The 13450-nt window shown below is 46.6% G+C and overlaps 1 protein-coding gene across 1 annotated transcript in view; it reads left to right on the top strand.

Annotated features, from left to right (window-relative positions):
- The window catches only part of znf827 (zinc finger protein 827), a 72544-nt gene that overhangs the window by 52525 nt on the left and 6569 nt on the right, over positions 1–13450 (top strand). The window contains exons 8-12 of the mRNA XM_034290917.1: positions 381–478; positions 2908–2960; positions 6098–6257; positions 7623–7797; positions 9028–9194. Coding sequence (XP_034146808.1) covers positions 381–478; positions 2908–2960; positions 6098–6257; positions 7623–7797; positions 9028–9194 — 653 coding nt within the window. The remainder of the gene's footprint in view (positions 1–380; positions 479–2907; positions 2961–6097; positions 6258–7622; positions 7798–9027; positions 9195–13450) is intronic.

Below are 13450 nucleotides of genomic sequence, written 5' to 3'. Positions count from 1 at the left end.
CCCCCGCGTGCGTCTCTGTCTCCCCCCGCGTGCGTCTCTGTCTCCCCCCGCGTGCGTCTCTGTCTCCCCCCGCGTGCGTCTCTGTCTCCCCCCGCGTGCGTCTCTGTCTCCGCCCGCGTGCGTCTCTGTCTCCGCCCGCGTGCGTCTCTGTCTCCGCCCGCGTGCGTCTCTGTCTCCGCCCGGGTGCGTCTCTGTCTCCGCCCGCGTGCTTCTCTGTCTCCCCCCGCGTGCGTCTCTGTCTCCCCCCGCGTGCGTCTCTGTCTCCCCCCGCGTGCGTCTCTGTCTCCCCCCGCGTGCGTCTCTGTCTCCCCCCGCGTGCGTCTCTGTCTCCCCCTGTGTGTGTCTCTGACGGTGTGTTTCTATGCTCTCTTGTCCTTTAGTCCGTTCCTGGAGGAGCGCTTCAGACAATCACCCTTCAGTCCACGCTCCAAGTCCTCCTCCCCCGCAGAGGCCACCTCCTCCTCCAGAGCCCTCCACGGTGAGACAGACAGACAGACACAAACTTCTCATGCAACCGGCAGGCACTGGCAGCATCCAACAGTAACCTCCCGCTAACGCCCCCCCCCCCAAAATATTCAGCCACTGAACACATCTGCTCCAGTCAGCGGAACGATGTGAGAATTCTGTGGAACGTTCTTTAATGCCTTCACACTGAGGCTGTGTCCACGTTATGGTACATTTTTATTCACTTGCCAATATTTGAGTATAATGTAGGCCTAACTACACACTACCAACAAAACCAGTGCAGTAAACCCTTTGTACAGAGACAGCCTCTGATATATTGTATTAATATAGAACCTACAGTAGCCTGTATGTGGTCTTCACTGCAGGCCTACATTCCATTTCACACATTTTTGTACATTGCGGGCTTGACATTAATAACCTTTTGTACGTTATAACAACTTGGGCCAAATAGACAACTTTTGAATTGTATTGCATTACATGCAAGAAACCAATTGACCAAATTGAATGCATGATTGTCATAGGACTTAAAAAAGGAATAGAAAATGTATGTTAACAATAGAAATGTTGGTCTATTATATATAGTGCAAAGTAACGGGGGAAACGTCAGTTCTGTCTTCAGTGTCCTCGGGGCTCATTCGTGTTTTGCTCGGCAACACTGGAGCAGGTTCTCTGCCGAGGCTATGCCCACCTCCTCAGACATATTTCCACCTCCCAGCTGCGAGGCCCCCCCCCCCACCCCTCCAACTGCCTCTGTCTCCCTTCGCACGCGTCTACCCAGCCGTGGGGCTCTGCTCTGGGCAGCCCCAGTCTCGCCTCGCCCCTGCCGGAGACCCGGCATGCAGATGCTCCATGGCTCTGTGGTTGTCCCGGCGGTGCCTGTGGCGGACAGGCGGAGATACGACGGGTAATTAACCTGCGCCAGCCTCGCCCCGTCCCTCCCTCCACCATCCACCGGTTAATGAAAATCTGATTGGCTTCTTGCGTGTCAAGGGTGCCCTGAAAGTTAATTCGCCCAGCCGACCGTCTCCCATCCCTGGTTGCAATGTGCAGGCCCTTTTCTTGGCTCTTAATCTTATTTATTTTTTTATAGCAATATCGTCTTGGTTCTCTTTCTTTCTAACTCCAACCCCTCTTCCCGAGGCCCGGTTCTCACCCCCTGTGTGCTTTAATGATCCCCCCCCATATCTCTCTCCTCCTAATTCTTTCTTTTTCTTCAGTATATTTATCTATTTCCATTTAGTGACTTTCAAATTTTCCTTTTTCCTCTCCCCTCACTCTGTGCCTGGGTTGCAATCTCATACACTCACTCGCTCTCTCCCTCTCTCTCGTTCTCTCCATCCCATCTCTTGCTCGTTCTCTCGTCTTTCACTCCCTCTCTACAATCTCTCCTCCGTCTCTCTCTCTGCCCGGCTGCAGCTGTTATAGTAGAACAGAACAGCCAGTCAGTGGGCCATGGCCCTGTCTGTTTGTTCCGTTTGCCCAGTGTATACCCGACACCCTATCCTGTCCGTTTGTTCCGTTCGCCCAGTGTATACCCGACACCCTATCCTGTTGCACTGAGATCCTCTGTGTTAGTTAAACAGCGAAGGTTTCTTGGTCGGATTTTAAATCGTGGCATGTATAGTATGTAGAGACTTCACCTTTAGATTTCCACATGTTAAAAATCTCTCTGAGCATAATCATGGCTGTTTAGTTGCGTGTGTGTGTTGTGACGGTGGCGGCTGTCCTTCCCGTTCCGGGGGTCACGTTCCATCCGGCCTGGCAGAGGGTATGTTTCCCTCACTTCTTCGCCCTCCAACTCTAATAAGACTAATTAAACCATTAACCACTTCAAGGCCTCTGCTCAGTCCTCTAATTGCCCCATTACAAGAGCTCTGGCTGGGGTTGCTGGGCCACCGTGGCCCCAGGGTGACCCCTGGGCCCTGTCCATGACCCGGCCTCTCGTCGCCATTGGTCACATTTGACGCGCTGCAGTGCCTTCAAAAGCTCTTTGGCCGCTCACTCCTGAGCTACTGGCCGGTTTGAGATGGGAGGGGAGATGCCGGTCAGTTATGGAAGGACATTGTCGCGTTGAGCCTTCTCAGGAAGACTGTGAGGGACAAGGAGTGCTGCCAATTGTAGACTATTGCCATTCTGCAGCCATTTGCTATCCTAGGGCATCAAAGGACAGCGCCTCAATACACACACACACACACACACACACACTCGTCAGCTGGGCGCCACACTCCAAATGGCTTGGAGGTAGTAGGGTCAGAGGGCACAGCGGGTCCAGGGGTCATGAGGAGAGACCCCGACACAGTAGGGTTACACACCAGTTTGAACCCTAATTGAGTCAAAGACTGTGAGGGAAAGTATTTAGTCCAGTGGAGGCTGGCTTTGTGCGGACAGGAGTGGTCATTGACGTGAGGGGTTTAACTGTGGTGTGTGTGCTCCTTCATTCAGAGATTCCCACACTCCAGGAAGCTGCAGAGACAAACCTCAGTCGACGCTGTCTTGTTGCGGCCTAGCTTAAATGCTGTGTGAATGCCGTCGCGACTGGACGAACTGTGCCCTTCGAAATTAAAGATTGAACTGTGAGAAGTCAAACCTTTTAATTTGGGTGAAATTGTTCAGAGAATGTCAACATTGTTTGGGCTTATTTACGTTAAGAGAGAATAAAACTCTGGATGGACTCATCATTTGTCTAATCGTTTCCGTGTCGTTTGAATTTACTCCAGCGCGTTTGAAACGTGCTACGCAGGATTGTGGCCATCGATCGGGTGATGTGAGGGTGCACTGCACAGAAAGAAAAAACTGATACAGTTCTGACACATTTGTCTTCACACTTACAAACCTCCTGGGGGGGGCTCTGTCGAAAGCGTGGTGCACGCTGCCTCGGAAAGTGGCATCTCGAGCTTTCGATATCTGCAAGTTTACACAACAAAATAGCCTGGCTTTCTGAGTCTTTCTCAATATGTCTTGAAAAAAGTGGCATAATTTTGAAAAGCCCTAATCAAAGAAAATAAAAGGATCTCAGAAACATGTTTTTGGCACTCAACTCCCCCTTAATATGTATTTTTTTTTTTGAAAGATTAGGTGAAAGTTGACACAATATGACATTGAAAGAATAATCTTACTGAACACATTCTCAGACGTTTACAATGGACACCCTGGTCCTCAGACCTAAGCCCCACTGAAAACCTATGGGTTTGAACTGAAACAGCGAGTCTACAAGCAAGGACCAATGACTCAATCTCAAGAGGTTCTGCATGGGTGTATTGCCGCAGCTTTCGCTATGTTCTCTCACCTCATAAAAATATTACAGGAGAAGATTGTGCTGTTATCATGGCAAGGCACACAAAGTACTAAAAAAACAGGTGTGCCACTATTTGTGCCATTTGTGTTGTTTTTTTTAGAGCATTTTTAAGAATTTGTCTTCAATTAAAGATTAGATTTGTCAAATTGTGAGTGTAAGATTTCAGCTGTTAAACAACCATAGCACAGCCTTTTTATGCTAATCATTACCAACAGGTCCAGTGAATCTGGAGACTCTGGAGAGCACTTGTATTTGGTGATTTTCTGGGAACCTTGATTGTGTAAAATACAATATTTTCCAGGTGGAAAAGACCGGGAAGGGGGCCCGCAATATGTGATCTGTGCCCCCTTTACCCACCAGATCAGTTCCCACAACCTACCGAAACAATCTGGGAACCTTTTTAAAGAACAGATAAAACTGATTCCGGTAACGTACATCACCAGGTGAATGTCTGATTGCAACGTTCCGAGAACATTCTGTGATTGTGCTGCAGCCTGAGAAACAGTGGGGGAACGTTCACAGGACCGATTGTTCTGCTCTTCCAACAACTGCCTGTCCGGACAGGTCAAGATCGAATAATCTTTTAGCGTCTCCTTCTCTGGACTCTCCCCTTCTGCTCCTCCTCTTTTGGGTTTGGAGGGAGGGATTCAGACCTGGCTCCAATTACCAGCGGGCAGCGGCTCTAGCTTGACGTCCTTCAGACTTCCCAATCTCCCTCTCTCCTTCTTCCTTTGCTCTTGCCGTCTCTCCAAGGCCAGTACATCTGTTCTTTAATGCTACCCCCATTAAAAAATGGGCCTCCTAGCTGCTGCGTCGCCTCTATTTCATCTTCCCCTCCTTTGCCCAAAATGCCCCCATCAATTCACCAGCTTGCAATGCTTACGAAAGCTTCCGCCGTATATTTGGTTTTTGTTGCCTTTTAGTAGCGGATGGTGACTACAAGGAGCGACCTCTAGCTGTTTCACCAGGCCAAAAGGTATCCAGCGCGATCCCGTTCACAGCAATGTGAAGAATGCCTAAAGGCCGAAGTTCAATCGCAATGATTCACCTCAAATGACACACCAGAACAGCTAAAACAATCAGCGGCCAGTGTTATAAAGACACTGTGTGTTACTGTTTAACTCTACAGGTCCAGTACCATGTCTACGTTCTCCCGTTTAACCCTGTCTGAAAGGCCGTCCTGGTAGCACACTGCCTTAGTCCTTCTGGTCGGTGACATCAACTGGATCCTCTGGAGGGGGAGGGGGGGGGCAGAATCTTAATGAGCCGCTATGCCTGAATTCTGCATCTCTCCTTGTCGTGCAAGAAGGTGCACTCGCTCTGTCTCTCCTCTCTGTGTTTGCCTCCATTCCTCTACCTTGAACCGTCTCTCAACCAGTCTCTCTTCTCTCTCTCTCTTCCCATCTCCCTCCCTGCTGTGTTTCCCCCTCCCATCTCCGTCCCCCTCCTCCTCCTGGTGAGTGTGTGACCCAGTGTACTAGTATACTGCCGGAAGTGTTGAATCCTGAATGCTGATATCTCATATATCACGGCTGGTGTATCACGGCTGGTGTATCACGGCTGGTGTATCACGGCTGGTGTATCACGGCTGGTATATCACGGCTGGTATATCACGGTATGGCATTGCATCTTTTTGCACTCCTAATTGCGTTGGTAACTAGTTAATGCTGGCAGTTAGTCATTTTGGAGGATTGTGGTGTATTGTCAATATGACAGGGCTAAGCGCTGTGTCCAGGAACTGTGTGATGCGTTGTACCTAAGAACAGCTCTTAGCCATGGTATATTGGCCATTTACCACACACAGCTGTTTTCTATGGAGGGGCAAGGGGCAAGGGGCAAGGGGCACGGCGCGTCACATACCGGGATTAGCATGAGGAAGCGAAGCTGGGTTACAGTGTTTGCTGCTTTGAGAACACAGAGAGTTTAATCAAGTTGCTTTGCTACAATATGTGGCTGGCCAGGCTTCTCATTTTTTTTATTGAAGAAATGATGTGGGAAGAAAATTGTGATTGATACATGGTGAACTGTGAAGACTTTGATGATGAAAATTGTGATTGATACATGGTGAACTGTGAAGACTTTGATGATGAAAATTGTGATTGATACATGGTGAACTGTGATGACTGATGGTGAAAATTGTGATTGATACATGGTGAACTGTGATGACTGATGGTGAAAATTGTGATTGATACATGGTGAACTGTGATGAAAATTGTGATTGATACATGGTGAACTGTGATGAAAATTGTGATTGATACATGGTGAACTGTGATGAAAATTGTGATTGATACATGGTGAACTGTGATGACGACGACGATGATTGTGTGCGTTTTCCAGACCCAGAGAGGGACGGTGTGGAGCCGGGGGGGGACGGGCTGGAGCCGGGGGGGGGACGGGCTGGCCCAGTGGGGCAGTGAGCAGCTGTATCCCTGCTCTGTCTGTGGTAAAGTGTTTGGCCGGCAGCAGACCCTGTCCAGACACCTGTCTCTACATACAGGTCAGTCCCTAAACACGTCTGCCTGCCATTCCCAGTCTGCAGATTGGGCCTTTTTATCATTCCTCGGGGGGGGGGGGGGGGGGGTGCAGATGGGGGGGGTCGGCTGTCTGTCTGTGTGTGTGTGTGTGTTTAATGCCTTGTAATAAATAAGGTTCACTAGACTAGATTACCCTTCTTTTAAAGAGATTACCACTTTGATTAGTCTCAGTGGAAAACTGCCTGTGTAATTACCAAGCCAGAAGAATGCCCTGGCCACAGTACCTACACACACACGTAATGTAAACAAACATCCCATGCCAATTCTACTCATTTTGACTTGGTAGGGAGAAAAGATTTCTGTAATTCTGTTACTACTTTCAAACAGTTCCAGCTACCTACTTCTCTTTGGGAAGAGGGGATTTGGCAGTTTTGAGCGAATTTAATGCAGTCCAGCCCATTTTGCCATGGAGTGGAAATTATTTTTAAGATGCTCAATGAGAAAGAATAAAACAAGTGTGTGTGGGGGATGATGATTATGAGAAGTTTAGATAGCTTGTTGCTAAAGCAAATCTAGTCTAATGAAGTTATCAAAAAACATTTCAACACTTAAGCCGCTGAAGCAAAGCTACATTTTGAAATTGTTCATTGTGTATTCTGTTATTCTAACTCTTAAAAGTAGGTTTAGACCGACTGAGTAAAAACGAATTACTAAAACGAATTACTAATACTCCATACCTGTTTTTACATCTGTGTTCTGTGCACTCACAAGCATGCACACATTCAAACATGGTAGTGATCCTTGGAAAGAGACATCCTGAACAGAGAGTCAAGACTTCAGATTAGAGATTTCCTCTCCCCTGGCATTATCACAAGTGTAAGGGTCATTGCCTTGAGAAGATAATGTATTCTACATGTTAATTGTATTCAAATCGTTTTTTTTTTCCCCTGTTATGCACCCACATTAATGTAAAAACCTACACATTTTTATGCGTGAAAAGCCATGCACCCTGTGTGTGTGGGTGAGCTGCCGGTGAACGGGTCCAAACCATTAAGGCAGCAGGGACATATGCTGAGTTCTGTTGGGTTGGCCCGGGCTGCACAGAGGTTCCCTCGCTTTGAGGCCTGATGCAAAACTTTGTGTGTGTGTGTACAATCCTGTGTGTGTACCATTTACTAGCTGATGTAAAGAGACTAGCAGTATGCTTTTTGTGTGTGTGCGCACTTAGTCAATGTACTGTGTGTGTGTCAGTGTGAACACGTGCGTACACAATTTGTGTATACAGTTGGTACGGTGTGCTCATCCATGTGTGCGCGTGTCAGGAGACATCCCTCCCTGTCAGACATTGAGAGTCTGTTGTCATGTGCTCCGTCTGTCTGTCCTTCCAGAGGGGAGGGGCTATAAGTGTCACCTGTGTCCCTATGCAGCCAAGTGTAGAGCCAACCTCAACCAGCACCTGACCATCCACTCTGTCAAGCTGGTCAGCACCGACGCGGAGCAGATCGTCAGAGCCGTCACGGCCGCCGAGGGGCCAGAGAGGAAGAGCTGCCCCTATTATTACAGGTGATGCGCCGTTAAAAGAAAGGACAGATAACATGTTTACACTTTCTGCTGTGTATTTGAGGAACAAGGTCACGCGGCACACATTCACCCACAGATGTTGCAGGCGTTGCCAAGTTAACGCAGATCTGTATGAACGAGTGGGCCAAAAATGTCCCCACTGTGATTTTAGTGTTTTGTTTCAGTAATTAGAGCCAAAGGTTGGGCAAGTTGGCTGAGGGGGCATTGGTGTTGCAGACAGTATTGATATCAGTTGTTATTCCTTCCAGCTATGAAAGCACAGATACAACAGCCCATTAACAGCTTAGCAAACGTTATGTCAACTCTGTGTTTCCTTCTCAAATCCCACTGGATGGAAAGCAAGCAGTAATATATATTATGGTTGCTCAACAGAACTGAATATTTTGGTAATCGCTAAATGCATTTTAACATTGTTTACAAACCTCGTTATTGGAAAGTCGGGTCTGTTTTTCCGAGCAGGAGAGAAGCGGTAATCAATACTGTCCCACACAGTTTCTGGCAACAATAAGGGTAAAAATAAGAAAGGGGGCAAGTACTTCTAACTGCAACTATATAAAGCATGCAGATATGGTAAATAGGTTTAGTTGTTGTTCAACCAAACATTAGAATGGGCAAGACTCATGATCAAGGCAGCTTTCACTGTGGTATAATAGTTGGTGCCAGACCAGGTGGTCCCTGCATCTCAGAAACAGCTGATCTCCTGGGAGTTTGAGACAGTACCATCTCAAGGTTTACAGAGAGTGGTGCCGTGAACAAAAAACATTCAGTGAGTAGCAGTTCAGTGGACAAAAAACCCTTGGTAATGAGAGGTCAGAGGAGAATGGCCGGAGTTGTTCAAGCCGGCAGGCCACAAAAATACTCGTAACTACGCTTCACAACAATAGTGTTGCACAAGGGCATCTCTTCAAGTGGATGGGCAACAGCAGCAGACAACCGTGGTCCTTTCCAGTGAGCTAAGAACAGGACGTTGAGGCAACTGCGGGCACATCAAAACTGAACGGAAAAACATTGAGTGGTCTGAAGAATCTCGATTTCTGGTCAAAAGACTTCCGCAAAGTATTCGACTTAGATTATATATATATATATATATATATATATATTTTTTTTAAGTAACCTAAAAATATCAGGCGTTAGACAGTGACCTTTGACCCTCCCCCATCCTACCTCGTGACCCTTTGTTGAATCTCTCTCCCTCTTCCCGTTTCTCTCCAGCTGCCATGTGTGTGGATTCCAGACGGAGCTGAATGCCCAGTTCGTCAGCCACATGTCCCTGCACGTTGACAAGGAACAGTGGATGTACTCGCTGTGCTGTGCCGTCTGTGAATACGTGTGTGTGGAGGAGAGCAACATGAAGACCCACGTCAGTCAAGGACACGCAGGTAGATTGCTAATAACCGTCTGTAATAACCCGTAAAGGAGGCTGCGCACTCCCCAGGGATTCTTTTGATGGAAAACATAAAACGTTGAAAAGAGAAAGAAACCCTGGCACTTTCTTCCAGTAAGACGAATGGTCTCTAAAGTAGAGATATGGTCTCCTAAATTCTTTATTTTCTTGTTAATTTTATAAAACCTAATAAACAGAAATGGCCATGACAAAATGTACTTTCTGTTTTGTATCACATTTGACTAAAATAACCTGCGATCAAGCACTTTCTATAGCCATGAATGAGCTTTCTGCGCCTCTGTACTGGCAGTTTGGCCCGCTCTTGTGAAAACTGCTCCCGCTCGAAGATTTGAATGGTGCCTCCCAACTGTTTTCAGATGTCTTCACGTTTTTAATAGGAATTAGATTTGGACTCATTTTTAAAAGCACCCAGGAATAGTCCATGTTTTTTGGGGGGGTTTCTCATGTTTTTTTGGGGGGTCTTCTAGCATACAACCCTGTATCACTGCGCTGACATTCGGTGCAAGTTGAAACTGTTGTATGGTGTGTCTGAAGGTCAGCTTGAATCTGTGGCAGTTGATTGGGATGTTTTTTCCCCCATCATTCAAACAATTATTTGCTGCAATCATTCATCAAGGTGTCTCTTGACATCCAGGAAGGTTGCCTAGAGCCGGATGGGCCTTTAACCCGATTGATAACATGTGCTGTGGCCACGGGAACATCAAGGTCTCTGGAGATGGAGTTGTGCCCTTGAGATCTTCCATGCTTGGCTACAATTTTGTCTGACCTGCTCAGACAATTCTTTGGTTTTCTTGCTATTCGCCATCCAAAATATTTTTTAATTCCATCAGTTTTTCTAAAATGTATGGTGCATAATTTGTCACAAGGGTGACAATGCTTTTGTCCTCGACTGTATGTTGGTTTTGGACCACCGCTCAGGTGTTAGTGCTGTGTTTGTTCAACTGAACCTGATTGCATTTGATTTTTTAATAAAGAAACCAACTTTTTAGATTCTTAAGCTAGTCTCAGACCTTGGGAGCTTATCAGTTTGTATAGCCAGCGAAGGTTTCGAAAAACGTTCCTGCTGAAAATACATAAAATGCACAAAAAGATGGAACAATGGAGGTACTTTTCTTAGTTGTATTTCAGATTGCATTGCTACTGCTGACTGTTGAGAGTGGCAATGGCTTGTTCAGTTTACAGCCATGTATTGAGGAGTGAAGCAAAATGTCCAACACCCTAAATTTAAGTGACAAAAAAAACCGTCACCCCTCTGGAGACAGAGACGAGACGGTAACTCTCTAAACAAAAAATTACTGCCCGTTTTTACAAATGAGACAAGCCTGGAATCTCTGTTCCTCTCGATCCCTCCAATGACCTTCCCGGGACATTAAAAGCCGCAGGTCCAAAACCCCTGGCCGGTCGATATTGTGTTTCCAGACCACAGCGGCTTTGTCCGTTTGATCGTCCAATGCTGTTGTCCGCCGTGCCCTCCTGCAGCCTGTGTGGGATTGTCCGGCAGCATTGCAGACAGTTGAGGGCTCCTTGCGGAGTCCGGGTTAGCGGCCTTGTTTATCTGTGGGGGCTGCACCTTATCGTGCCTCAGGGTAAAAATCAATAGGCCCCATGGTTCTTCAGAGGCGGACCAGAGTTTACACACACACAGACCGAGTCAAGAGCCATCCAAGCGTGGCATTTAGGCGAGCCTCCGCACCAGACAACATGGCTGCTGAGAACACACCACAGCGGGGCTGAGAAAAGACTGCTGGCTGTTATTTGTTAGCTGGTAATGTCATGGTTTGGACAGCAAGTTTCCTCCGACTAGGCTCCTGACAGACATCGAAAAGGCTTTAACTCAGCAGGTGTTACGGCTGAAGCTGCTTGCGTCTGCTAAGATGTCGTGTTGCAGCTAAAGCTGACCTTCCTGCTAAGATATGTGGTGTTACTGCTGAAACTGACCCTGATGCGGAGATATGTGGTGTTGTGGCTGAAGCTGACTGTCTTGCTAAGATATTTTATGGCGTAAGCTGCTAATTTCTTAGATTTGTAGTGTTACGACTGAAGCTGCTTGCCTCTGCCAAGATATGTGGTGTTGCGGCTGAAGCTGACCTTCATGCTAAGATATGTTGTTACGGTTTAAGCTGCTTATTTCTAAGATATGTAGTTTTATGGCTGAAGCTGGTCACCTCCGCAAAGATATGTGGTGTTGCACCTGAAACTGACCCTCGTGCTGAGATATCTGGTGTTAAAGCTGGAGCTGGTCGCCTCTGCTGCGATGTGTTGTGTTACGGCTGAAACTGCTACCACATTTCAAGAAGGATCATTTTTAAACAGCTTTTTTAAATTTAACATAATGTAATTGATAAACTGGAAAAAGCTAATTTCAATGTCATCTGATAAAATGTCTGACTGAATTCATTTCAATTTTGCCAATTTCTGTTAGTTTAATGATAAAGTTCCCTTTTCAACCCCAAATAAGGGCACATCCACCTTGCACCTTCATTAGTTTCAACAGTTTACCTTTATACGTGTAGTTCATGATGTTACCCTGACTATTTAGAGTAAAGAGTGGATGATAAATGACGTCTTGACATATTCAATGGACAAGTATTCTCTGAGTGTTCTGAGTATTCATTATTCTTCTGCACACTGAGATAGTTGGAGGCTAACAGGAACATACAAGCCTCTTGATTTTTTCTGTACAACGGCACCTCAATCTCTGCTTTTCTCTGTGCGTTCTGCATTCTCGCACATTCAAGGATGTACACTGAGTGCGTGCGTGCGTGCGCGGCTGAAAATTAAGGTTTTGGTCCACCAGCCACAGTGGCAGGTAGATTCATTGTTTTGTTATTATAGTTTAGGGCCTGCATACACAATGTGCTCTGAAGTCAAAGATAGAAGCGCACAAATCATGGTATGCAATGTTTTATAAAATAAATAAAACGATATGGGAAATGTTTTAATATTGATATACAATCTTAATTAAGGCCTGTTTAACCATGTGAGTGATTAGGCGGAATACAATGTTCTGCTGCTCCTTTAAGGGATGGACCGTTGCTGTGGTAACTGGGCACTTGGTTGAGTGAGAAAAAAACCTGACTGGGACCTCTGATGTCTCACTCACGCGCTCTCTTTGCTAGTGCTAGCAGCCGTTGCAACATACTCATACTAACATCGAAAAACAACCTAGCGTGTGAACGAAACGCTGCGACTGTCCAAGAAACCCGGAGACAAAGTCACACTTCAGACACCTCACTTGCCAATTCTGTAAACTTCTACATGGAGGCCTTGGAGTGAAAAATGCAACTGTTCCCAATGTTCTGTGACCACAGCCAACGTGGCCGGTAAAATGTACATACCCGTAAATATTCTCTCCCCCGAGTAACAAAATCGACTCCCCTTTAGCAGGTATCAAGCATTAGTGTTTGTGTGGGCTCACTATAAGTAGTGCTGCATCTGTGTGCCAAAATATACTTATTTATTAACTTAAATGTACACTTGGGGGTTTCTTTTCAATATTTTCATTCAATTTGAAAAAACTTGAATAATATGGGCCTGGTAATAGAGGGACCATGGTGTTTCACAAGATCACAGAACCACCAAGTGTTGTGATTGGCTGTGACAGATACAAGGGAGGCAAATGCAGTGTTAAACGGCTAGGCCTCTGCCATTTACCATAATGAATGAACCAATCAGAGTGTACGGCCTTCATAGTCGTAAATGCAATCTTGCTGGTGAGTGGGGGTGGGGGCAGGTTGAGTAGCTTAGCCGTGATTATTTTACCGTCCGTTTGCCAGTGTTCTCATCCCACAAAAGGTTCTACACAGCAATGTGAATAACAAAACTGTTTCACTGGTTATAAAACAACACGCAATGTGTGTGTTCAAAGAGTAATGTGGATTTGCTCGTGGTGACAGACCACCTCTCACCACGTAGGAAATCACCCCCCATATCCACGCTGGACTGGCTGCAGGGAAAACCTACCGCTGTCCGGCAGGTGTCTTTCCCGGTGGCTGACAGGGACCAACACATTTGTACTTCTGGTATTTTGGGGTACAGGCCGTGCTAACCGGTTGACAATGACCAAATACCACAGGAACACGGCTGTTGGTCACAGTCTGGTTGTGAGTACGGCAGAGACTCCCAAATATCAGACCTACAAGGCTGTTGGTCATTGTCAGCCAGTGAAGATGGCCAAGCCTCCCAAATATTTGGTACACCAGGAAAGACAGGTTAACAATGACCACCAGA

This window comes from Esox lucius, chromosome 25, assembly GCF_011004845.1.
Source record: "Esox lucius isolate fEsoLuc1 chromosome 25, fEsoLuc1.pri, whole genome shotgun sequence".
NCBI classification, from domain to species: Eukaryota; Metazoa; Chordata; class Actinopteri; order Esociformes; family Esocidae; genus Esox; species Esox lucius.
The sequence above is the reverse complement of the archived record's forward strand: the minus strand, read 5'-3'. Positions and strand labels throughout refer to the sequence as shown.